General features: G+C 41.3%; 1 protein-coding gene across 1 annotated transcript in view; it reads left to right on the top strand.

Moving 5' to 3' along the window:
* LOC144242885 (S-adenosyl-L-methionine-dependent tRNA 4-demethylwyosine synthase TYW1) overlaps positions 1-17,401 on the top strand; it is a 199,107-nt gene extending 181,706 nt beyond the window's left edge. Inside the window, exon 16 of the mRNA XM_077777913.1 lies at positions 16,225-17,401. Within this exon, the coding sequence (XP_077634039.1) occupies positions 16,225-16,446 (222 nt within the window). The 3' untranslated portion in view covers positions 16,447-17,401. The remainder of the gene's footprint in view (positions 1-16,224) is intronic.
* The last annotated feature ends 10,049 nt before the right edge of the window (positions 17,402-27,450 follow it).

The raw sequence follows: 27,450 nt of genomic DNA, 5'->3' as shown, positions 1-27,450 counted from the left end.
TCACATCTATATGCGCATAGATAAGGCTGCCTTCCTAAGGAGCTGTGGGTCCCTGGAACACAGGGACTGTCATCGCTAGCACTGCCTAGAGGAGCTGACACATAGTAAATGCTCCGTGTTTAGTAAATGAACAGCCTCTTCACTTTCATCTCCTTCCCTTTTTCACTGTCCTACTCTCCGAGAGCAGAGTTTTTCCACCGTCCTTGCTAGTTTTGGTATATCTCTGCCTTCTTCCTTAGTCTTTATTCATTCATTCACATGGCATCATGTTTTTACTGAGTTTGCTGTTTTATAGGCCATCAGTGACCTGCTAGTTGTTAAATCTAGTTGTTTTCCTTTTTTATTTAATTTTTTTTAACATTTATTTATTTTTGAGAGACAGAGAGAGACAGATCATGAGCAGGGGAGGGGCAGAGAGAGACAGGGACACACAGAATCGGAAGCAGGCTCCAGGCTCCGAGCTGTCAGCACAGAGCCCGACGCGGGGCTCGAACCCACAAACTGTGAGATCATGGCCTGAGCCAAAGTCGGATGCTTAACTGACTGAGCCACCCAGGCACCCCAATCTAGTTGTTTTCCTATTCACCGTTTCCTCTCTGTTTTTCTATAGCAGAACTCTGATGCCAATCCATGCTTTTGGAAAAGTCTCTCCTACCTACTACACCGTACTTTTCTGATTCTAGTGAAGTTGGCTGGTAGAAATAAGAATATTGCCATAAAGTGCAGCATTGAAAATCCCTCCATTGCGGCATTTCTTTCTTTATCCATTTCAAAAATTTTGAATTCTCTGATCCAGGATACCACATAGCCCAAAATGTAAGGTGAATTCTTTAAAAGAAAAAAAAAATTCCTAGAGTGATTCCAAGCATTTACATTTAGATGACCTTTAAAGATTCTGCATTAACTTGTAAAGTTTTCATAGATTGAAGCAGCCTCTGGAGAATCCATTATAATCTGTATTACCCTTTCCATACCTAGAATACTCTGTGGTCATTTGCAGTCCAGTGATCTTGTTATTGCCATATGCTATTCCACATACAAAGCATTTCATAATTGTTAGTGGATTATTTTTTTCACATCTCTGTAGAACAGTTTTGTCATTTTTGTTTAATAGTGCATTTATTTATTTTGAAAGAGAGAGCATACGAGTGGAGGGGAGGCAGAGAGAGAGGAGAAAATCCCAAGCAGCGCTCTCTGCACTGAGCCCATGTGGGGCAAATCATTTAGATCATGACCTTAGCCAAAATCAGATCATGACCTGAGCCAAAATCAAGTCGGCTGCTTTGGGTGCCTGGATGGCTTGAGCCTCAGGCTTCAGCTCAGGTCATGATCTTTTGGTTCGTGAATTTGAGCCTGGTATTGGGCTTTCTGCTGTTGCCATAGAGGCTGCCTTGGATGCTCTGCCCCTCCCCCACTCATTCTCCGCCCCCCCTCTCTCAAAAATAAACATTAAAAAAAAAAGACTGAGCCACCCAGCCGCTGAACAGTTTTATCATTTAAAGGTGATGTTTAGACTCTTTATAAAGGTGTTTCTGCTCTTGATAAGAGGCTGTTTCTTTAATGGGTGGGTAGAAAGTTCAATGAGTTTCTTTGACTTTGAACAAGTCAAAGAAAACAGACTCAAGTTAAGTCAGCATATTTAGGTTCTAAAGCCGAGCTTGAGGGACAAAGAGAGAAGTACAGCCACACACTGGAAACAGTCTACTCAGGAGGGTGGACCTGCCTGTGAGCTGTGGAAGGAGCAGGTAGGACAAGGAGGTGCAGTCCCCCGTCTGCTTCTGTGTTTTCATTAGCAGCTCAAATGTAACCTTGGACCTGTCAGTCTGCACACTAATGAGACCATGATGAATCCAATACACTTTGATGATTTTAGTTCAGAAACAGTGAATTCCTTCCTCTCTGCTTATTGGTGATATCCTATTATAGTGGATCACCACCAGTGGAAACCAAGTAGTAGGTCATATGTACAGCTTCCAGAAATCCACAAAGCATTGCTTTAAAATGTAATTCNGACTTTATGTCATATTACATATGGATTGGGATTTACAGCAAAATTGGTAAGATAGTATAAAGATTTCCCCTGGACCCTGGATTTTTCCTGTTATTAACATCTTTCACTGGTATAGTATGTATGTTACAATTAATGAACCAATTTTGCTACATTACTAGCTAAAGTCCATAGTTTATTTAGATTTCCTTAGGTTTTACCTAACGTCCTTTTTCTGTTCTCGGATCCCATCCAGGATAATATACTGTATTACATTTCATTGTCATGTCTCTTTGGCTCCTCTTGTCTATGGAAGTTTCTTAGACTTCCCTTGGTTTTGGTAACTTTGACAACTTTGAGAAGTGCTCATGAAGTATTTTATAGGATGCACCACTACTGAAATTTTTTCTCATAGGACTTGGGTTGTGGGTTTTTAGGAGGAAGACCACAGAGATAATATCATATTATATCAGGGATGCATCCTGCCAACATGGTTTGTAACTAGTGATGTTGACCTTGGTCAGCAAGCCAAGGCAATGTCTGTCAGCTTTCTCCACTGTTAAATTACTTTTCCCCTCCCCCCTTCTGTACATGACTCCTTGGAAAGAAGTCACTTATCTACAGCCCATATGTAAGGAGTGAGGATTATGCTCCACATCCTGGAGGGTGACATAAATAGGTTTGTCTCTTCTTCCCATTTATTAAGGTATTCAATCATGTTTATAACAGTATGGATTTATGGTATTAATTTTATGCTTTGGGTTATAATCCAATTGTACCTAATTTCCTTTGTTGCTCAAAGTGTTCTAGCCCTGGCCACTGTAATCTCTTCCAGTTGCCTCTTTTGCTCTTTTAACATACCCCCATCAGGGTTGGGGGTTTTATTTGTTTTTGTTTGGAGCACTTCCTTACTTTCTGGCACTACAAGATGCTCCAGGCTCATCTGGTATTTTTCCTGCTCCAGTCCTAGAATCAGTCATTTCTTTAGGAGCCCTTGTTCTTTTTATTGAAGAATGGTGTTAGGAACCAAGATCTGGGTGAAGGTGTGCTTGTTTCCGACGAGGGTGTTGTTTCTTCTAAAAGGTGTAACAGAGCAAAGGCATTGTATGTATATTCTAGCCTTTGTAAATACACATGTCTGTAAATATTTCTACCTGTAACCATTTGTGTCTAGATTAAGCTAAACATACTGATATCTCAAACTCTAGTCCATTGATAACATAACTCACTCTAGGCTCCTCCTCTTACTTATTTTTTTTTTTTAAATGTTTTATTTATTTCTAGGAGAGAGAGAGACAGCGTGAGCAGGGGAGGGTCAGAGAGAGAGAGGGAGTCACAGACTGAAACAGGCTCCAGGCTCTGAGCTGGCAGTCTGCACAGAGCCCGACGCGGGGCTCGAACCCACGAACCGCGAGATCATGACCTAAGCGAAAGTCGGATGCTTAACCGACTAAGCCACCCAGGTGCCCCTCCTCTTACTTATTTGTAAACTCCCCCTCTAACAGTGAGAAATCTAGTTCCTAATATCAGTCATCTGTGTACTTAATTGTTCCGTTCCAATATACATGTATAGCAATATCAGAACTTTTAACCCAAGAATACAGTGCTCATGTGTAGTTCCTTTTGCCTCTTGTCTTCAAGGCTCCACTCATTTCCAGAATTATTTAGGTCAGCACCTTTTGCTCTTTCTCCACTTCAGTGAGGTTATTTCATACATCTGTAGGGTAGTTAGATTCTCACACGCAGTCTGCACCTCTTTCTGGGACCCTTGACCTCCTAAATGATTTTTTAAAATTTTCATACTTTAAGGGTCAGTATTTGTGCTAGAAAGCTGTATGGGTTTTGAAAACCATGTGTCATCATGCAATGTCATAAAAAGAGGAGCATCTTTTCGAAGGTTTATTTGCCATCTATCGGTACATTTTCTTTGGTGAGGTGTCTGTTCAGATGTTTTGCTCATTTTTTAGTTGGGTTGGTTATTTTCTTATTGTTGAGTTTTAAGAAATCTTTATATATTTTGGATACTTGCCATTTACCAGATGTGTTTTGCAAATATTTGCTTCTGGCCTATGACTTTTCATTCTCTTAACTGCACCTTTCTGAGAGCAAACATTTTTAATTAATAAAATCTGGCTTATCAACTTCTTCTTTCATGGGTGATGCTAGATTTCATCCTATGTTATCTTCTAGAAGTTTTAGAGTTTTGTATTTTATGTTTGGGTCTAAGATCTGTTTTGAAAACTGTTAAGATTTATATCTAGATTTTGTTGTTTGTTTTGCATCCGGATGTCAAGTTGTCGAAGTACCATTTGTTGGAAAGATTGTTCTTTCTCCATCTAATTGCCCTTCTTCCTTTTTCAAAGATCAGTAGACTACATTTGTGTGGGTCTATTTCTGGACTTTATATTGTTACATCCATCTATATATCCATTCTTTCACCGATACTACACAATCTTGATTTCTGTTAGCTTTATTGCACGTCTTGAAACTGGGTGGTGTCAGTCCTCCAACTTGTTCATCTTCTCGGCTGGCTTCTTTGGTTGGCTATTCTAGGTCTTTGCCTTTCATAAAAACTTTAGAATCCGTTTGTTAATACCTGTAAACTAACTTACTAGGATTTTGTTTGGGAGTGAATTGAATCTCCAGATTAAGCTAGGAAAAATTGACCTCTTCCAGTCCATGAATATGAAGTAGCTCTTTTTTTATTTAGATCGCCCATGACTTTTTTCATATAGATCCTATACATTATTTCATTAGATTTTTACATAACTGTTTCATTTTTTGATGCTAATGAGCATGGTACTGTGTTTTTAATTTCAAATTCCACTTGTTCATTGCTGGCATATGAGAAGGCAGTGGGGTTTTATGTACTACCTCATATCTCTCAACCATGCTATAATCCCTTATTAGTTCCAGAAGGGTATTTGGTTATTGTTGATTCTTAGGATTTTTCTACATCGATTAATCATGTCATCTATGTATCTCTTTCTTTCCAATCTGTATATCTTTTATATTTCCATTTTTAGTCTTATTGTATTGGCTAGTATTTCCATATCATGTTGAGTAGAAATGGTGAAAGGAGACATTCTTGCTTTGATTCTGATTTTAGTGGGAAAGCAACTGGTCTCTCACTTAAGTATGATGTTCACTGTAGGTTTTTTGGTAGCTATGTATCAGGTTGAAGACATTTCCCTCTATTTCTGGTTTGCTGAGAGTTTTTAATCATAAATTGATTTGGTCAAATACTTTCTCTGCAATTATTGATATGATTGATTATAGTTCTCTTTTTTAGCCTATTGATGTGATGTATTACATTAATTGATTTTCAAATGTTGAACCAGCCTTGCCATACCTGGAATAAATCCATGGTTTTACTGGTTTTATTGGTCATGATGTATAATTTTTTTTATACATTGTTAGATTTGACTTACTAATATTTTGTTGATTATTTTACATATACATTCATCACAGTTACTGTTTAGTAGTTTTCCTTTCTTGTAAAGTTTTTATCTCATTGTGATATTAGGGCAATGCTGGTCTCTTAGAATGAGTTAAGAAGTGTTTTCTCTGCCTCTGTTTTCTGGAATAGATAGTGAGGATTGGTGTTATTTCTTCCTTAAATGGTTGATTGAGTTCACTAGTCAATCTGTCTGGAACAAGAAGTTGTCAAGCCACTACTCATATCCACTCATCTGTCAGCCTTTCTGACCAGCTCTGTCTCTTTTTCCTTTTTTCCTGGCTTCTTTTGCTTCTTCAGTTTTCATATCCCCTGGTATGGCTGCTGTAGCCCCAACTTAGCTCAAGCATCTACCACCACTTGGTTCAATCTCAAGTAAGTGCCACATTTTCAAGAAAAGGCACACCTACATATAAGATCATATCATCTGCAAACAGAGATAATTTTACTTCTTCCTTCCTTACTTGGATGCCTTTTACTTATTTTTCTTGCCCAATTGCTCTGGCTAGTACTTCCAGTAGTATGATGAATGGAAGTGGTGAAAGCAGGCATCCTTGCCTGCTTAGAGAAAAAGCTTTCAGTCTTTCACGACTGAGTCTGATGTTTACAGTTGTTGTTTTTTTAATTTTTAATGTTTATTTATTTTTGAGAGAGGCAGACAGAGCACGAGTAGGGGATAGTCAGAGAGAGAGAGGAAGACAAAGAATCTGAAGCAGGTTCCAGGCTCTGGGTTGTCAGCACAGAACCTGACATGGGGCTCGAGCCCCTGAACAGTGAGATCATGACCTGAGCTAAAGTCAGACACTTAACTGACTGAGCCACCCAGGCGCCCCTACAGTTGATTTTATATATATATATATAGCTTTTATTATGTCCATGTAGTTTTATTCTGTCCATGTAGTTTCCTTCAATTCCTAGTTTGTTAAGTATTTTTATCATGAAAGAATGTTAAAATTTGTCAAATGCTTTTTCTGCATCAATTGAGATGATCATGTGTTTTTTTTTCCCCTTCGTTCTGTTGCTGTGGTGTATTATATTGATTTTCCTGTGTTGAACCATCTTTGCTTTCTAGTAGTAAATCTTACTAGGTTTGGGGAGGGTTTTTTTGTTTTGTTTTGTTTTTTAAGTTTATTTTGAGAGAGAGGGAGAGAGAGAATCCCAAATGGCTCTGCACTGTCAGTACAGAGCCCTACACGGGGCTCCAACCCATGGGCCATGAGATCATGACCTGAGCTGAAATCCAGAGTGAGACGTTTAACCGACTGAGCCCCCCACATGTCCCTGGTGTATGATCCTTTTATATGCTTCTGGTTTGCTTTGATATTATATTGTTGAGGATTTTTGCATCATGCTCATAAGGAATATTGATGCATCCTTTTTATTTTTATTTATTTACTTATTTGTTTATTGTTAGTATCCTTTTTTTTTTAATGTTTTATTTATTTCTAAGAGAGAGAGACAGTGTGAGCAGGGGACCGTCAGAGAGAGAAGGAGATACAGAATCAGAAGCAGACTCCAGGCTCTGAGCTAGCTGTCAGCACAGAGCCCGACGTGGGGCTCGAACCCACAAGCCATGAGATCATGACCTGAGCCAAAGCTGGACGCTTAACCAACTGAGCCACCCAGGTGCCCCTATTGTTAGTATCTTTATCTGGCTTTAGAAGGCTTACTTCGTAGTCTGAGTTAGAAAGTGTTCCCTCCTCTTCAGGTTTTGGAAAAGTTTGGGAAAGATTGATATTAGTTCTTTCAATTAGTTCTTGATGGCAGCAGTGAAGCCATCAAGTCCAGGGCTTTTCTGGGGGAGGAAGGGAGATTTTTTTGTTACTGGTTCAGTCTCTGTACTAATTATTGGCCTATTCATATTTTCTGTATCTTTGTGATTTAGTCTTGGTAGGTTTTGTGTTTTTAGGAATCTGTTCCTTTCATATAGATTGTTGGTGTACATTCATACTAATTTTTCATAATCCTTCTTATTTCTGTAGAATCAGTAGTAACGTCCCTACTTTTATCTCTAAGTTTAGTAATTTGAGTCTTTTTTTCTTAGTCTAGCTAAAGGTTTGTCAATTTTGCTGGTCTCTTTGAAGAACCAGATTTTGGTTTCAGTGCTTTATTTTCTATTTTTCTACTCTCTATTTCATCTCTGCACTAACGATTATTTCCGTTCTTTTACTCCCTTTTGGCTTAATTTGTTGTTTTTCTTGTTCCTGAAGTTATAAAGTTAGGTTGTTAATTTGAGATCTTTCTCCTTTTTTAAAGAAAACATTTATAGCTATAAATTTTCCTCTCACTGCTGCTTTTGCTGTGTCCCAGAAGTTTTGGTATATTGTGTTTTCATTTTCATTTAGTCTCTTACATATTTGCTAATTTCCATTATGATTTCTTCTTTGATCCATTGGTTGTTTAGGAGTGTGTTGTTTAACTTCCACAAATGCATGCATTTTGTAGTTTTCCTTTTGTTACTGATATTTAGCCTCATCCCATTGTGATGAGAGAAAATACTTTATATGATGTCTATCTCTTAAAATCTATTTAGACTTCATTTGTGGTGTAACATGCAGTCTGTCCTAGAAGATGTCCAGTGAAGCTTTGAGAAGAATGTATATTTTGTGTTGTTGGGCAGAATGTTCTGTTAGATCCAGTTGATTTATTGTGTTGATCAAGTCCTTTGTTTCCTTCTATCTGGTTGTTTTATCCATTATTGAGAATGGGGTGCTGAACTCTCCAATTATGGTAGAGCTGTCTGTTCCTCCCTTCAGTTCAACCAATATCTGCTCCAGTATTTTGATGATCTGATAGCAGATATACAGATATTTATAATTACTGTGTCTTGCTGTATTGAACCTTTAATTAATATAAATTGTTTATTTGTCTCTCTTTCTGTCTTATAACCTTTTAACTTGAAGTTTATTTTGTGTGATATTACTATAGCCAGTCCTGCTCTCTTTTGGTTACTGTTTGAATGGAGTATCTTTTTCTGTCCTTTTGTTTTCAACCTGTGTGTGTCTTTGGATATAAAGTAAAGTAAGGCTCTTATAGAGAGCATATTGTCGTGTGTGTGTGTGTGTGTGTGTGTGTGTTTAATCCATTCTGTCATTCTCTTTGAGGTTTTTTTTTTTTTTTTAGTGGAGAGTTTAATCCATTTACATTTAAAATAATTACTGATAAAAAGGGACTTATGTCATTTTACTATTTGTTTTCCCTATGTCTTAGAGCTTCTTTGTCCCTCATTGCCTGCATTCCTCTTTCCCTTTGTGTTTAGTTGGGTTGTTGTTGTTGTTGTTTTTTGTTTTTTTTTGTATTGAAACATTTTAATTCCTTTCCCATTTCCTTCTGCTTATATTCTATGGCTCTTTCTTTGTGGGCTATGGGGATTGCATCTAATATCCTAAAGATATAACAGTAATTTAAATTTATTCTTGCATCTTTCCCTGGGACTATGTGGTTACTTTCTAATTTCCACCCATCTGTTGTTGCTTTTGAATCTTCCAGTCTTTAATGTCTGTCTCCCAAAAGGGGAAAAAGAGAAAAGTGGAAGGGGTAGGGGGCCACTGGCCATTTATATCCCCTGGAAGTCCCTTCAGCAGGAAGGGGAGGGGCACCGATGGCTGCCACTGTATCTGATTAGAAGCAGCAGGCAAGAGAGAACAGGTCTCCAGTGTTTGGAGGACAGGGTCCTTACTGCCCACCCTGTCTCCTACAGGCTGCACGCAAGCTGTCCCAAGAACAGGTCACAGTTGCCTGCTGTGGGGGTGTGCCCTGGGGGGTGGGTAGCTACCACCATCCAAGTTGAAATTGGCTGAAATTAACCATACTTTACAGTCCAAACCTTTCCTTGAAAGTTGCCAGCCTTCACTAGATCCAGAGTTCCAAAATAGTTACATCAGACAGATTCTGCCAGTACAATTTTTGTCTGGGTGAGAAGAAGGATCTTTTTTTTTAAAGACTTATTTATTTATTTAAGTAATCTCTCCACCCATTGTGGGGCTTGAACTCAACTCTGAGATCAAGAGTTGCATGCTCTTCTGACCGAGCAAGACAGATGCCTTTTTAAAATTTTTATTAAAGATTTTTCTTTTCAAGTGATCTGTGCATCCAACATGGGGCTTGAACTCACAACCCCGAAGTCACGAGTCATAAGTTCTACCAACTGAGCCTGCTGGGCACCCCGTGGGTGGGAAGAAGGATTCCTGATGCTTCTTCTACTCCACCATCTACTCAGAATCTTGTACTCCTATATTTTGAAATTTATACCTAGTTTAAAGTTAATCAATGTCACCATCCTCCTTCAGCACAATACAAGGTCTTCCCAGTACTCTTTTGTGCAGTTAATGCTTGTGTTGGTGGATCCATGTAAATCCCACTGTCTCTAGATTCCCCTTTGTTTCTTGCATCCATTCTTTCTGCTGGGTGCAATTTCCTTTTCGCTTAGAGTAGTAAACTCAGTCTTTGTCCCCCCTGAAATGTCTTTATTTTACTTTCTCTCATGAGCATTAGATTATCAGAGTGGATAACTCTAAGTGAAGGTATTTCCTCCTAACATTTTACAGATATTATTCTTTTGTCTTCCAGCATCATTTTCTAGAACTGTTCATCGCTGATGAGCTGTCTGGGTGTCATTCCTTAGTTTGATGTCTGCTGATAAACTTAACAACCAATAACAGTTATTAAGTTCACTTTGATAATGCTACACATGCATTAATTCATTTAATTCTTATAAAAATATGATGTGTTATAAATATTATTTTTCCAGATAAAGGAGAAACCTCAGGCTAAGAGAATACAAGCAGAGTTAGAATCCAGTCCCAGATGTTTCAAAATACAAAGCCTACTTTGACCATGACATCATGCCGTCTCTCAAATGCTACAGAGCCGTCACAAGATAGGGAAACAGAGGCAGATATCCATTGAAAACCACAAAGGTCGCCTCCCAGCTTGCCGAGAAGCAGTCCCGGGGATCTCCTTCAAGGCCAGCTCTGGGAAAGCTTTTGCCGGATTTGAGGCCTTCTGCAAAATTCAGTATTGATCACAGAGGCCTTTCTCTTAGACATATAAACTTGCAGTCTGTAGAGGGAGGGAAGGAAGAGGCGTCACCTCCCCGAGCCCTCCTCTCTTGGAGGAGGAAGGGACTCGTGTGTCTCCATTTAGGTTTTGTGCAGTGTTTTCCTAACAAAACCTCCTGACAGAATATTTTACCTCCTGTGATACATGTGGAGCTCATGCTTGTGAGAGGCCTGGTTGCTCCCAGTAATTACATGCAGAGAAATGTCAGAGAAAACTGGCATTTTGGTGACCTGGCTGAGAGGACTTAGTTCTATTCCAACAAAACTGTAGATTAAGATAGAAATTCCAGAAATTGAGTTTCCAGATTTAAAAGCTTTTTAATTGCACTTGGATGTATCTAGAATTCAGTCGCATTATTGTAGTCTTGCTTCTCAAAGTGGTTCCATGAGAATTCCACTTGTCACCAGCAAACCCAGGAAAAGGAGGCGACTCTGCTCGGGACTCCGCTGTTGCAGGCGGTCAGGTGCACTGCGGAGTCTGTGTGACCTGTGCCTCCTCTCACCCACAGAACAAACGACGCAGTCATTGCTAGGATAGTCAAGAACAAAATCCATGAATCTGGGAAGTTCAAGAAGTACTACTTTGCACTCTTGATCTGTGTTCCCAGATCAAGAAAATAGCTGATTCTGGGGCACCTGAGGGGCTCCATCAGTTAAGTTCCAGCTCTTGATCTCAGCTCACATCATGATTTCACGGCTCATGGGTTTGAGCCCTGCATCAGGCTCTGCACTGATGATGTGGGGGCTGCTTCGGATTCTCTTTCTCCCTCTCTCTCTGCCCCTCCCTCTCTTAATAAACAAACAAACAAACAAACAAAAAGAACCAACACTAAGATCATATAAGAGCCCTCCTTAGGAGTGTGAAAATTCAAATGAAATGTAGGAGTCTTTTTTTGTTGTTAGTGTTCTTTTTTATTTTTGTATTTTTCTACTTCATCCATTGTACGTGAACTTTGAGTTCCGGCTGTAATTTTACCCAAAGACAGGGCTGATCGTTGCCCTCAGCTTTTAAGAGGTGATTTTCAAGCTCTTGCAATGAATGTCCTGTCTGGTCAGAGTGTCTTTGTTTATCTGGGGGCCTTGGGTCACACTAGGGAGTCTACACTAGGCATGTGATTTAGAGTGGAGGCTTTGGACTACACTCTGTTTGCTTGACCTTCAGAGGAGCCGGAAACTAAAGTCAACGACTCAGCAATTGGCTGAGTAGGTGACTGAGCCCTGGGAGAACTCTGGACCTCAAGGCTCAAGTGAGCTTCCTAGCTTGGCAGCGCTCCATGCCTATTCTCACACATCATTGATGGGTGCCATTAGCTCTGACCACTACTCGAGTGACAGAGGACAACTGGAAGCTCCCGGCTTGGAACTTCCCTCAACCATGTCCCATGTGCCTCTTCCTTAGGCTGATTTTCATCTGTGTCCTTATGCTGTAGTAAACCATACTGAGTATTCAGTGTTCAGTGACTTCTGTGGGTCCTCCTAGTGAATGGTCACACTGAAGGTGGTCTTGGGAACCCCTACATTTATAATTGGTGACAAAAGTGGGGGTGGTCTGGGGGACTCCTGAACTTTGTTGTGGTATATCTGTTTTCAAAGCCCAGCCTCACCATTTCTCATTTTCTTATCTGAAAAAAATAGTGGTAACTCTGTTTACAGGGTTATTGTGATGGCTGAGTTAAGTGACAGATACGAAGCTTCTGGAATGGGACCTCACCTGTTACAGGCTTCTAATAAAGGCTCTTTCCTAAAGGTGCTGATCATTTGACTTTTCCATAAAGAATACTACAGTAGCATGTGGAAGAATATTTGCAAAGACTATTTCCAGTGGTCTCCAATCGTGATATTAATAAATAGCTCTTGACTTGCTCTTTTTCATCTCATGCAGGACTTCCTCCTTATTTTTATTTATTTTTTTATTTTTTTTCTTCCTCCCTATTTTTAGTTCTTAGATATGTAGAAATACGATGGCTTTGAGTGATTAGAACTTCCCCAGTTGCTACAGAGTATTTATCATTTAAAAGCTGGAATCACTTCAGCACAGCATGGTTGAGAGGCATGAGATTGACAGGCCAAGTGGTAAGAATTTTCGTCTGTGACATTTGGAGTTTGAAGTAGCTATGGATCCTCTATACAGACTTTCTGTGTGGAAGATACTGTGAAACTAATGGGAAGTCAGTTTTCATCTATAAAAAAAGTAGCAATGTGCTCACCTATACTGCCTGTACTATTAGGAACCAGTTAAGATAATGGGAAGAATATCTCTCACTATGGCAGTTTTATTTGTTTAATTATTATTTTGCCAGAAGGGACGAAGGCTGTGTAAATAAAACAGAACCAATCAAAGGCAGAGCAGGCTGACTTGAGAGGTCTGCATATAAATCTCATGGTTCCCCTGCATTAGCCTTGGAACAGACAGCCTCTATTATGCTGTACTTGGGTAGAGGAATCATTAATAGACAGCAGGCTTCTTCTCCTCAGTGTGCTCATTGTTGAGACTGCGCTGAGGAAGGTTGAAGGACATGAAGAATTTGGGATATACAGATTATTTTCTTTAGCTTTTAAATCGGTTAAAAGAAGGAGTTAACTTAGAAATATTATACTTGAATAAATCCAAGGGTGAGAACAATCTCTTTGCACTCCAAAATACTTGAAAGATACAATGGTTATTATTAGTTCTGTTATTTTTCCAGTTCCACAGCTAACAGTGTGCGATCATATAATGACCATAGGCTCTTGAACACCCACAAATGTGAAATGTGGCTCTGCCTACTTACAGAGGGTGGGGCCTTTGACAGATTTGTTACTTAGCTTTTTCATCTTTGTTTTTCTTTTAACATTTACTGTTGAGACAGAGGGAGGGAGAGAGAGAGAGGGAGGAAAGAGAGAGAATGTGTGCTTACACAAGTGGGGAGGGGCAGAGGGAGACAGAAGATCCCAAGCAGGCTCCACGCTGTGAGCACAGAGCCCAATGTGGGACTTGAACTCACGGACCGTGAGATCATGACCTGAACTGAAACCAAGAGTCTGGCCCCTTACCCAACTGAGCCACCCAGGCACCCCTATTTATTTTTTTAAGCAGACTCCACACCCATCATGGGGCTTGAACTCACGAGTGACCAGGAGTCACATGCTGTACCAACTGAGCCACCCAGGCGCACCCCACCCATTTTAAAGATGGGCCTCCAACCACATAAGTTTTGTTGAGTGCATTATATCTGCTAGAGAAGCAAACAGAGTGCTTAGTGCACAGGAGGGTGCTTCCTGAGTAGTGGTTGCTTCCATCGTCGCACAGGTCTTCCCCTTTCCCCCACCCTATTTTGTTGGCTCGGCTTGTTAATATACTCTTCCCTTGCTTCGGTAGATTGCTCACTACTATTTTTAATTTTGTTCCTTAGTTTTATCAGAATTCCACATAGTTTAAGAAGTCAGAGTTTATTACCAAATTCAGCAGCTCCTTGTATTTTCCTCAAACATACCTCCTTTCTCTCCTCTCAACCAACAGCCCCTTTCCGCTTTTGGTTGATTACTTAGGGATTTGTCTTCACCTCTCTAAATAACATACTTAATATTGCTGCTATTCATGTTTTTTCTTGTTGTCTCTTTATATATACTGTGGAGGATGAGATGAAGCTCTCCCCTACCTTTGCTTATCTTGCCCTCTCCTGCTCTCCCACCTTTGCAATGTACGTATACAGTAGTTTTAGGCTTTGTTTGACCACATGGACACGGTTCACTGCTGAGCAGTGCAGTCTCCTGTGATTGCTGTTTGTGTCCAGGATACGTTTTGCTTTCCTTGGTGTTATTATTTATCTTATTGTTTTCGTTGTCTAGACGTCTGTATTCTTTAGCTAAATCAACTTTCAAACTCTCTGCCACCTGTATCTCCTCTCAGACTTTCAGATGCTGTGAGGTTCTATCGTGTTCATCTTTTTAAAGGAGTCTCTCCAGAGACAAAATGCTGCTGCGGGGGGCATCCAGGGGGCTCAGTCGGTTAAGCGTCCGACTCTTGGTTTCAGCTCAGGTCCTGATTTCACAGTTCATGAGTTCGAGCCCCGCATTGGGCTCTGTGCTGATAGCATAGAGCCTGCTTGGGGTTCTCTCTATCTCCTCTCTGCCCCTCCTCTGCTTTCTCAAAATAAATAGAGAAAATAATAAACACCTCTTTATTAAAAGAGAGAGAGAGAGAGAGGGAGGGAGGGAGGAAGGAAGGCAGGCAGGCAGGCAGGCTGCTAAGGACGAATCCGTGGGGCCTGACGTCTTCTGGATGTGAGGGGCCAGGGAAGGGAGGGGCACCTTTGACTCTGAGTTCTGAGGCTCTGTACTCAGGGATGACTGACTGTTTTCCTGGGCAGCAGAGAACATTCGCGAGCAGTCTGTCTTGGGAGAGAAACTGATGGGGAGATGTGGATTTTGTATCTTGGGTTGTAGAGTTCAGAGAGGCCCCTGGGGCACCATTTCAAAGAAAGGTCATATTAGAAGAAAATTTCTCATGATTCATAGGTAGACAACTTTTCCATTTATTTGATAATTTTTGTCCACCAGAAACCTCTTAGCTGTTGGGTAAAAAAATCAGATGTCCTTGAAATCCAACATATTTTAATAGTATTCTGAATCCAGGAAACTACATTTTCCATATTTTTCTGAGCTAGAACCCAAAATTGTTACTTCCTTGGATTTATAATCAGAGATTTTGAGAAGGTAGCAGCTTAACAAAATGATTTGTCCATTTATAAATCAAGTATCATGTATTATCTGCTTACACAAATGAGTGCCAAATAGATGCTTTGAGTCAAAAGCCTTCACGGTTCAATTAGTAATTCTTTCAGAGCTTTCGTCAGTTTATTTCCTGTTTCCTTCATTTCTGGTCATTATTCTACAGGGACTTTTGAGAAGCGATTTTCTTAAAAGAGTACAAATTGGATTATTTCCCCTTTATTGAATTGAAATTCTTAACAGGGCTTTCTGCTAATGAGATATTGTATCCATGTTAGGTTAAACAGGCCAGTTTGAATCATTTCGTTGGGGTTTCAGAATTAGAAGTCATTGATTAAAAGCCTCACTAATAACTCCAAGCCAAGTTTAATAATAAAATGGATTCCACTAGGTGCCACTAACACAACCAAGAAAATTCATACCAAATCAAAAGTGGCAACAACAGGAATTACAATTAGCTTCTCCATTAACGCATGATAATGTCAAAAAAAATGTAATTAACCTTCTTTTAGTGAGACTGCTGACGACAAACTTGACTTTGAATTCCAGGATGTGTTTTTTTTCTTTTCAAGTTTTTATTTAAATTCTAGTTCATATACAGTGCAGTATGGTTTCAGGAGTAGAATTCAGTGATTGATCACTTACATACAACACCCAGTGCCCATCCCAAGTGCCCTCCTCAATGCCCATCACACAGCTAGCCTGTCCCCCCCTTCCCACCTCCCACCATTGACCCTCAGTTTGTTCTCTGGCGTTAAGAGTCTCTTGTGGTTTGCTCAGGATATCTTCTGTCTTCAGCCGTTGGGCCGTCCAAGTCCAGCCTGGCAGCAGCCCCAGGGGAAAAGAAACTCATTCCACTTTGATACGGAAACCATATCTGGAGCATGAAAGAATTTTCTATAACTTGATAGGGAGAAAGAGAGCAGGCTTATTTTTGAATGTTTAAAACATTTATTTGCTATTTTTAAGGATGTTCACGTTTCTGACCTGACTATGCTTTTTCTTCTCAGTTTAAGATTGATGGAGAATGGTGGACGTGGATTGATTATAACCGCTTCCAGGAGCTCGTGCAGGAATATGAAGACAGCGGTGGATCAGCAGATTTCAGCGCAAAGGATTATATGGCCAAAACCCCTCACTGGGCATTATTTGGTGCCAGTGAAAAAGGCTTTGATCCCAAGGACACAAGATATCAGAGAAAGAACAAGTCAAAGGATATTTCGGGATGTTGAGATTATCTGACTGTATTAGGGTACTGATGGACAAGAACTCCCGGCCCCAGAAGGTTCTCACGCTCCACTGTGGGTTTTTCCAAGGACACATTACGTGATTTGTGTTTCATGTAGGGGAGGCTGGAAGGCTGCACATGGGGCCGCAAGTTCTGTCCCGGGGTTGAAGAGGCGGCATCCACACTCTGAGTGCCTGGGACTCAGCCTCACATTTCTTTTCAGAGCGCAGTCCCTTTTGTGATTTTACTTCTGAGGGGAACATCATTGCCAGGGAAGCACACGGCCATTAGAATTTAACTGGCAGTTTTGAATTATGTCTTGTAAGACTCCCAAGAATGCTATTCCTGAGGGTGTTACAAGGGATGAATGTCCGTTCCTCTTCCCTTCACGGGCTGTTGGCCTTTGTGGACTGTACTACCCCAAGGTAAGTAGATCTGCTCCCTCCGAGACCTCCATCCCTTCTTTAGATCTTAAGATAACACCTCCCAGAAGCCATTTAAGTTGTCACAATTCTCAATTATTTTTAAATACTGCATAGATTAAAGTTTCACTTAGTGCCAAGCCTTTATGAACTTGCATTGGATCTGAATGTCCTAGATCTCGCTCCGTTCTCACACAGGTTGCCATAGAAGGTATTTGTGGGCCACGCCAGTGTGAAAGTGCTCTTCTGGAAGAGTGGCCCTGTGATGTCATCAATTAGTCTCACAGACAGACTTTGAGTGCAGTTTGCTTTTTGTTCAAAAAGTCAGTGGTCAAGCCCCTGGCCTTATATAGAGTAGGTGCCCACCTTCTTTTCCCTCTTGTATCCCGAGCTACTTTACACAATCTGTTCTTCAGGTTCAAGTTTTGTCTAATCAAAAACATCAAATACCCAATCGTTTTTTTTAAAATATCATAGTTATTTTTAAAAAATTCCTTTATCCTAAAATTTTAATTAATAAAATCTTTTTGGAAAGACTAGAGTTTTCTTTTGAGCGTTTATTTTAATGATTCTTCTAGGGGCGTCTGGGTGGCTCAGTCGGTTAAGCGTCCAACTTCGGCTCAGGTCGTGATCTCATGGTTCATGGGCTCCAGCTCCACGTCAGGCTCTGTGCTGACAGCTCAGAGCCTGGAACCTGCTTTGGAGTCTTTATCTCTGACTCTCTCTGCCCCTCCCCTGCTCACATTGTCTCTCTCTCTCAGAAATAAATAAGACATTAAAAAATATTTTTTTAATAAAAAAGAAAATAAAGACGCTCTAGTCCCATGGGGCTAAGCCCGATCAGATCGACCTCCTCCTGTATTCCAGCTCTCTTGTCACACCCTCCATCTTCTGCTGAGGTAAAATTCATACATAATGTAACCTCCCTACTCACCCAGTTGAAAACTAGGCTCTAATTATTTCTAAGTGGTAGAGCCAGAAGACTTCTCTCTGCTGTGACATGAGATGGGAGAGTTGCCGAGTATCACAGAAATCCTTTGTCCTTTCTTGAACCCACCTCATCTTCAGGCTTGTGTTTGGTCTCCTGTCCTGGTAACTGATGAGATGGACAAGGGACAGGAGTGGTGCAGGTCAGTGAGGCAAGATCTCCCTGAAACCCAGATGGGTTCGTGTGCATTGAATTGAGGCGCAGAGCCACTGTAAAGTAGAATGAAGTGTTCAAAAGCAAGAGCTCACGCTGAGTGGGGAGGCTGGAGGCAGACCATGCGGGGCCTTGGACCACCCTAAACCTTTTTTCAACCACAGCAAGGACTTTAGGGAACCCACTTTCTCTCTAAAACGAAGACACAGGCAAAGTGACTAAAATTCGTGAATTTTAGAATTTTGGCAAGGAACCGAAAATCATCTGTTAAGAGAAACTAGTGAACCTCAATAAAACGAACTTGGCTTCTCATCAGAAACCGTGGAGGCTGGAAGACGATGGCCACGGTGCCAAAAGAAAAGGCTTTCTATCAGCACTTCTTTGTCTGAATCCTCCTTCACAAATAAAGGAGAAATTCACACCTTTCTAGGTAAACAAAAAGTGAGAGAATTCACATGCAGACCTACCCTACAAGGAGTACTGAAGGGAGCCCTTCAGGCTCTGATGGAAAGTACACTAAACTCTAATGCAAAACCACACGAAGAAGAAAGGAGCACTGGCAAAAGTAGTTTCACAGGTTTTATCAACATATCTTGGTACCTCCTATTTTAAAAAACAAGTGCCTAAAGCAATCATTACAGAACCGTGTTGATGGACTTACAGTGTGTAAAGATGTAATTTGTATGACATTAGTAGCTCAAGGGAGTAGAGCGCAAGGGAACGTAGGCATATTGGAGCAACTATTGACTGCCTACTGGTCAAATTAAGTTAGTGTGAATCCAAGTAGATTGTTCCCAAGAGCAGCCACTAAGAGAATAAATCTTCAAAATGTGGTAAAAGGATATGATTCTGTTCCCAGTCCGTATGTGTGGGCTTTTCCCCAGGCCAAGCACGTTTGCCACACCAGCAGTGTCTCCTACAAATCACTAAATCCTGACACCGTCTGCAGAGAGAGAATGGGAGGTGACCGCAGGTTAAGGGCTCAGTCTCACAGGGCTACACACCGTCCCCTTCAGATGCCAGTAGCCAGCCTAGGTCATCACCTGGGCTTCTGACCCACGGCTATAGAATGGGAGGTTCTCACAACCCCCTCTTTAGGTTTGATTAATTCGCTAGAGCAGCTCACAGAACTGAGAAATGTTTTACTTACTAGATTACTGGCTCATTATAAAAGGAAATAACTCCGGCACATCCACGTGGAAGAGATGCACAGGGCAAGATACGGGGAATGGGTGCAGATCTTCCGTGCCTTCTCTGAGCACTCCACTTTACCATTACCAACATGTGTTTGCCAGTCCCCAAGCTCTCTGAACCCTGACCTTTTGAGCTTTTACAGAGCCTGTATTCCATAGGCACATGGAATAATCATTGGTTTAATTAATTTAATCATTGGCTGTTGGGGATTGAGCTCCATCTCTAGCTCCTCTCCACTCCTCAGACGTTCTGGGGGTGAGAATAAAAGTTCCAGTTCTCTAATCAAATGGTCGGTTATCCTGGCATCCAGCCATGTTGCCTAGGGGGTTCCCAAAAGTCACTTCATTAATATAACAAAAGACATCTTTTCTGCTCTCATCACTTAGGAAATTTCAAGGGTTTTAGGAGCTCTGTGCCAGGAACAGGGACAAAGACCAAGTACATATTTATTATAAATCACAGCATCACAAACAGCAAGGGAACTGAAAAGGTACACTAGAAAATAACACAAAGGAAGGCAGTAAGGAAGAGAACAAAGACCTAAGACACTCAAAACACAAATAGTAAAAATGTCAGCCATACATCCTACCAGTAAGTATATTATGTAAATGTACTAAATACCCCCAATCAAGAGAGAGAGATGGCATAATGGATTTATGTATTTATTTAAAAATTTTTAATGCTTATTTATTTTTGAGAGAGCACAAGTGAGGGAACAGGCAGAGAGAGAGGGAGACACAGTCCAAAGCAGGTTCCAGGCTCCAAGCTGTCATCTCAGAGCCTGACATAGGCTTGAACCCACAAACTGAGATCATGACCTGAGCCGAAGTTGGATGCTTACCCAACTGAGCTACCAGGTGCCCCTAAAATGGGTTTTTAAAATCCAATTATATGTTATCTATAAGAAACTCATGTCAGATTAAAGCCTAAAAAAGATGGGAAAAGATGTATCATGGAAGCAGTAACTAAAAGAGAGCTAGAGTGGCTATACTAGTATCAAAAAAATAGACTTTAAGACAAAAAAATTGTTAACCAGGGAGGAAAAAGGACATTTTATAATGCTAAGTTATAATTGAATTAGAATTATTTGTAATTTAATCTCAGAAATGTAATGATTATAAACATATATGCACCTAACAACAGAGTCCCAGAGCCTCAAAACACATAAAGCAAAACCTGACAGAACTGAAGGGAGAAACAATTCAATAATAACTGGAGACTTACATGATCACTTTGACCAATGGTCAGAAGAACTAGGCAGATGATCACCAAGGACACAGAAGATCTGAGCAACACTATAAACCAACTATACCTACCACGTCTCCAGAGAGCACTCCACCCAACAACACTTTAGCCTCAGACACATGGAACGTTCTTCAGCATAGACCATTTGTTAGATTATAAAACAAGTTTCAATAAATTTAAAAAGGTTGAAATTATACAGAGTATGTTTTGTGACCAATGGAATGAAATTAGAAATAAACAAAAGAAAATTTGGGAAATTCACAATACGTAGAAATTAACCAACATCCCAAAAAACCAGTGGGTCAAAGAAGAAATCAAGAGGAAAATTAGAAAAGGCTTTCAGATCATTGAAAATTAAAACAACATATGAAAACTTACTGAATGCTGCTAATGTACCCTTTAAAGGGAAATTTATAGTGTAAATGCCTACATTATAAAGAAGATCTATCAAATCAATAACATAACCTTCTTTCTTAAGAAACTAGAAGAACAATTAAGCCCAAAGCAAGCAAAAGGAAGAAAATAATAAATGTTACAGCAGAAATAATGAATGAAAGGAAAGGAAAACAATAGAAAAAATTAATAAAACTAACTTGGTTCTTGAAAAAAAATCCAAATTAACCTGGATTTTTAGCTGGATTCACCCAGANATAGAAAAAATTAATAAAACTAACTTGGTTCTTGAAAAAAAATCCAAATTAACCTTTAGCTGGATTCACCCAGGAAAATGAAGATGCGAATAACTAAATTCATCAATGCACAGCCTGTGAATATAAAATTGTAAAAACGATACCCTTTATTGTTCATTTTTTTATATGAGTATGGACGACATACAATATTGGCTTTAGATATGCAACATAGTGATTCAACATCTCTATACCTTATGCTGTGCTCACTAAAAGTGTAGCTGCCACTATACAACACCATTACAGCACCATTGACTATGTCCCCTGCTGTGCCTTTTATTCTGATGACTTACTCATTCCAGAACCAGAAGCCTGTATCTCTCACATCCCTTCCCTCTGGTGAAATTAGAACAAACATCAGTTTGTTCTCTGTATGTATAGATGTGACTCTGCATTATGTTTCTTTATTCATTTGGGGTTTTTTTTAGATTCCACATGGATATAAAATCATATGGTATTTGTCTTTCTGTGACTTATTTCACTTAGCATAATAATACTCTCTAGGTCCATCCATGTTGTTGCAAATGGCAGCATCTCATCCTTTTTGTGGCTGTGTAATATTCCATTCCATATCTCCCTCTCTCTCTCTCTCTCTCTCTCTCTCCTTCCACCCAACCACCCATCCACCCATCCATCCATCCATCCATGCATCCTTCCATCCATGCATCCATGCATCCATGCATCCATCCATCCGACATCTTCTTTATCCATTCTTCCATAGATGGACACTTGGGCTATTTCCGTTATCTTGGCTTTGTAAATACTAGAGTAAACATAGGGGTGCACCTATCTTTTCAAATTACAGTTTTCATTTTCTTTGGGTTAATAATACAGTATATACCATTCACTTTACGTGGGTGAATTTTATGATATGTAAAATATATCTCAATAAAGCTATTTTAAAAAAGCAAAGAGCAAACAAACCCTGAATGTTTATTAAAACTAATATAGCATCAGAGAAGCCTCATAAATCAACGGGAATCAATGGGGATTTGGGAGAAAAAATAATTTAGTTCTATTCTTTATACTAAATACTAGGAAGAATCAAATGAAACAAAAGGTTCTGAAGAAACCTTAGGTAAAAAGGGCCTTTCTCGGTCAGGGGCTCCCAAACATTCTCATCCATCAGAGTCACCTGGAGGGCTTGTTACAACAGAGATTCTGGGTCCCATCCCACAGTTTCTGATATTGTAGTTACGCAGTAGAGAGCAACATGCTAACAGGTTTCTGGTTACACAAATGCTAAGAGAGCACATACTTTCAGAACCTCTTACAGATATAAAAACAGTGTAAGAACTCATAAAGCAAAGCTCAACAGCTTTGCAGAATATGTTTAAGCATCTAACAATACCAAACATCACAAACTAAAAAGGCATAAATTGGGAAAAACAATTTGCATGAAATACCGATTGACCCATCCTTACTCTAAAATCTCATTATTCCATTTAAAAACATTTTTTTAATGTATATTATTATTGAGGCAGAGAGAAACACAGCATGAGTGGGGGAGGGGCAGAGAGAGAGGGAGACACAGAATCCGAAACAGGCTCCAGGCTCTGGGTTGTCAGCACAGAGCCCGACGCGGGGCTCCAACCTATGAACCGTGAGATCATGACCTGAGCCAAAGTTGGACGCTCAACCGACTGAGCCACCCAGGCGTCCCTCATCATTCCATTTTAAAAATGTTAAGACATGACTGGTTAAATAAGCAAAGGCCATACAACATAAATTTTCATCCATGAGGATCTACAGTAGTCACAAAATATGAACAACTTTTCACTTTCAGCAATGAGATGCAATTTTTTTTTTATCAGATTAGCAAAATTTCTATATCCTATTAAGGTGGACTGCAGGTGTTCCAAAAGCATTTTGGCAAGGCATACCAAGAGCCTTGATTTTTGAAAAAGGAAATGATTTAAAAAGAAAAATAGTTTTACGTTTAAAGATACTTATTATAGATAGCATTTTATAATAGCAAAACTCAGGAAACCTAAATGTAAAATATGATAGGCACTTAATATTTCTTGAAAGAATGGCAAAGTTGTATTACACCACATTGTCTAGCTATTTCATTCTTTCAACAAATGTCTGTTAGATGCTGATTGTGTTCTAGCTGCTGAGGATTCACTGGGAAGTAAAAGAAAAAGAGGGAACATCATTCTTATCATTAGGATGCTGACATTCACCAAAGACAAAGTGTCAGACAATAGATGTGAGTCACCAAACACACCGTGGCAAGTGCTACCGAGAGGGACGGATCTTGATGTGAGTGAGTCAACGGGGAGGTTTCCTCGTCAGGGAGATGTGTCCTGGGACTACAAGAGTCCCCATTCCAGGGGTGGGGTCAGGGGAAAGTGTCTGCAGGTGGAGGATGGGGCACATTTGAAGGCTGTGTGGCGGAGGGTCACAGACACCTGAGTAGCTGCAGGAAGCCNACTTAGGGAAACCAGGGGAACATAATGGGTGATGACTCAGGGGGATGTAGACCAGGCCTAAGAGCAATGGTGCAAAGGGACAACGTGATTAGATTTGCATGTTAATAAGCACTCTAACTGTGGGTTGCCAAATGGCTTGGATAGACCTACAGGGAGATGAGTTGGTAGGTGTTCCCAGGGAATGGTTTGGGTGGTGGCATTTATGCAGTGCACACCCCTACATGCTGACCCTGACGGTGGTGGGAATGGAGAGCAACGGGTAGATTTGAAAAAGACCTTGGGAGGTAACACGGATTTGGCCACAAATTGGATAGATTGGGGAGGAGGGGGTCAAGGATGACTCCTGGGTTTCTGGCATGGGGACAGGATGGATGACGGTGTCATTCTTCAGGCTGCTTAATCCTGGCAGAGGGCCAGGGGGCGATCCTGGGTCCTTTGTGGACACACAGGCTTGACTTCTGTTAAAAAGAAAATCACAGCCCCCAAATGGTATTACTTGGGCTAGGCCAAGTCACCAAACCAGGGCTTAATCCTTCACCCACTTGCAGTCTCAACCTCCCCCAGAAATGTGAAGTCTTAACCTCTCCACTGGGGATTTTCTGGAGAAGCACCAGTGAGGTCATCTATCACATGGTTCTTCTCCATCCCCAAAGGAAGATGAGGTCACCTGCATATTAAGTCTCCCTGCACTTCCCCCTAAGGGAAGGTGCTCTTGCCTGAAACAACCCTTTCTTTTCTTGTGTGTATAACTTTCTTGCCCCACCCTCCTTCCTATAAAAACCTTCCATTTTGCACAACTCCATGGAGCACCAATCTGTCTGCTAGATGGGATGCTTCCTGATTTCACGGATCGTTCAATAAAGGCAAAGAGCTCTTCCATTTAACTTAGTTCAATTTTGCATCTTAACACCGTCTAGGGAAAGGTTGAGGCAGTGGTCAGGCATCTAGATCTCAGGGGAGGGGGGAACGTGCAAATCACCATCTTAAGTTATAATCAAAGCCTCAAGGAGACCTGAGATCATCTAAGGACACAGAACGCAATGAAAAGAGGCACAGCTCTGCTCATGAAGCTCCGGTGGGTAGCAGTGGGACAGAAAAAGAAAGGCCAACTGACTGGAGAGTCAGGATACAAACCAGCGGGGTGGGAGTGAGGAGACACAGAAACTCAGGGAGGAGAGTGAATCAAGAAAGGGCTGATCATAGGGTGCCTGGGTGGCTCAGTTGGTTGAGTGTCCAAATCTAGATTTTGGCTTGGGTCACAATCTCAAGGTTTGTGAGTTCAAGCCCTGTGTTGGGCTGTGTGCTGACAATGTGGAGGCTGCTTGGAATTTTCTCTCTCTCTCTCCCTCTCTCTGCCCCTCCCCTGCTCACACGCTCTCTCTTTCTTTCTCTCAAAATAAAGAAATAAACATTTAAAAGAAAAAAGAAAGAAGAGATTGGTCGTCGACCCTGGAGAGGCCAGCAGGAAGTGAGCCAAGGAACACCGTGGCAAATGTCCTTCCGATGGGGGTCACCCACATCCTGCTCAACACTGAGCAGAGTGCTGGCCCCAAGTGGAAGGTTTTGAAGCATTTTTAAGGGCAGTTTATCATATAATGCTAAGTTTGAAATATAGACTATAATATTACAGTTATTTTAATTACATAAAAATCATATGAAGTGACATATGACTGAGTATGTATTATTTTAACAAGAAGGACACAGTACAAGGTATGAGGAGATACTCTTCCTACATCCTTGTGGAGTAAGGCTCTAAGCTTCTTCCTTAAATAAGATCCTGAAATTGAAATCCGCCTATAGTTGGAGTTAAATACATATTCAAAACAGCATATTTCGTTAGTGGAAAGATCATTTAATTTTTTCCCGTTGTCCTTTCAGTGTGCTGAGTTGTTTTTCTCACTTTTTATTGAAATACAAATAAAAAGGGGCGCCTGGGTAGCTCAGTCAGTTAAACATCTGACTTCGGCTCGGGTCATGATCTCGCAGCCTGTGAGTTCAAGCCCTGCATCAGGCCCTGTGCTGACAGCTCAGAGCTGCCTGCTTTGGATTCTGAGTCTCCCTCTCTGCCCCTTCCCTGCTCGTTCTCTGTCTCTCTGTCTCAAAAATAAATAAACATTAAAAAAAAGAAGGAAAGAAAAAGAAATACAAATTGATAAACTCTTCCCGGGGCACTACTGATTTAATACAAGTTGACAGTGACTGATCTTGCTGGCTATTAGCCTGCTTAGGGCTTTCGTCCTTTACCATTTCTTTTCATGCAATGTAATGAAGCATGTTATTTCCACGACTCGGTTTTGAAAGTGTTCGGTACCAGGTTGTAAAATCCATAGCATTTTCCAGATTAAGAAGGCCCTCTGGTTTGGAAGGAACCCTACTGCTTTAGGTTTCTTCTCAAGGATTTCAGGAATTCTGGCCTCAGTGTTAGCGAAAAAGAAAAAACCCCTCAGACCTCAATATACGGCAAGATGTCTGCAACCAGCTGTGAGGGAAACTACCCACTTCTGGGACAGAAAAGACAGTTCAGGACGCCTGGGTGGCTCAGTCAGTTGAGCCTCTGACTTCGGCTCAGGTCATGATCTCACGGTTCGTGGGTTCAAGCCCTTCGATGGGCTCTGTGCTGACAGCTCAGAGCCTGGAGCCTGCTTCAGATTCTGTCTCCCTCTCTCTCTGACCCTCCCCTGCTCACGCTGTCTCTCTCTCTCAGAAATAAATAAAACATTAAAAAATTTAAAAAAAAAAACAGTGCATACTTGCAGAAAATCTGAACAAGCAATCGCCCTGTGAATTCTTGTCAGGGCACCTTGAAGCCCCAGGGAATGCCTTCACCTTCCTCCTAACTGAGGGGCCTAATTAAATTTACACTCTGATTATTGGCTAAGGAGAAGCTGGGGAAAATGACTTGGACTGTTGAACAGCGGAAATGTTCTTTTCAACAACCGAGCCCCCACCCCGCCTCTTCCGCAAGGAAGAAGAGCCTGTGTTCCCAGATGTGCTGGTCACTGCGGTCAATCACTGGGCTGGCCCCCCCTCACGGGGACCCCTGCTCAGGAAGGGGACGAAATGTCAACAGTACCTCCGCAGTCCCGTTCACGCCGAGCAGCCGGGCACACGCGACAAGGAGGGAGAAGTCTGGACTGTTCGGCGGTCACCCCAGCCTCGTGTGGAGGNAGAAGACAGGCCCTCGGAGTCAGGTAGCACCTGGAGGCGAGAGCCAGTAAGACAAGCCAGGAAGGGGGAGGCGCCGACGGGCTCGCAGGCGGAGATGCCATGGGTCGCAGGTTGTTTGGCAAGCATGGCTGTGTCATTGGGCGCAGCTGATAGAAGCGCGTCAGCAGCGACGGTCCCTGGTGGATGCGCCCTATTTAGCCACCAGTTTGCAGATGGTGCTGGTGGAACATAATCCTGGAAATAATGGCCATGAGTTGAGCCCGGCCTGCACAGCAGGTGCTGTGAATGACCCTAAACCCTCCAGACTCAGGGTTTGAATTGTGTGCAACCCTGTCCCCCTCCTTCAGTCCCAGCCACCGCACAGGCTGCCAGAGTGAGGCTTCTAGAATGCACATCGGACCACATCCCTGCCCCCTAGACCCTTCTGTAGCTCCCTCAAGCCCATTGGCAAGTCCAGACTCCTCAGCCGGACACACAGGCCGCCCGCCCTCTGACCTCTGCTCTCTGACACACCTCACTGCCTGGCCCCGCCGAGCAGCTTTTATTTCTGGGAACGTCACTGGTGCTGCCGCTTCTGTCTGTCACTCCCATCCTCACCTCCAACCCCTGTTCGGTTTCTAAACTTAAACTTTTGAGTTTGTCATTTGTGACTAACCTTATTCAGATTACCTCATTGGCTTGCTGGTGAGAGTATACATTTGCCTTGATTCTTCTTCT

The sequence above is a fragment of the Crocuta crocuta genome, unplaced genomic scaffold (assembly GCF_008692635.1).
Source record: "Crocuta crocuta isolate KB4526 unplaced genomic scaffold, BGI_CrCroc_1.0 scaffold217, whole genome shotgun sequence".
Lineage (NCBI taxonomy): Eukaryota > Metazoa > Chordata > Mammalia > Carnivora > Hyaenidae > Crocuta > Crocuta crocuta.
The sequence above is the reverse complement of the archived record's forward strand: the minus strand, read 5'-3'. Positions and strand labels throughout refer to the sequence as shown.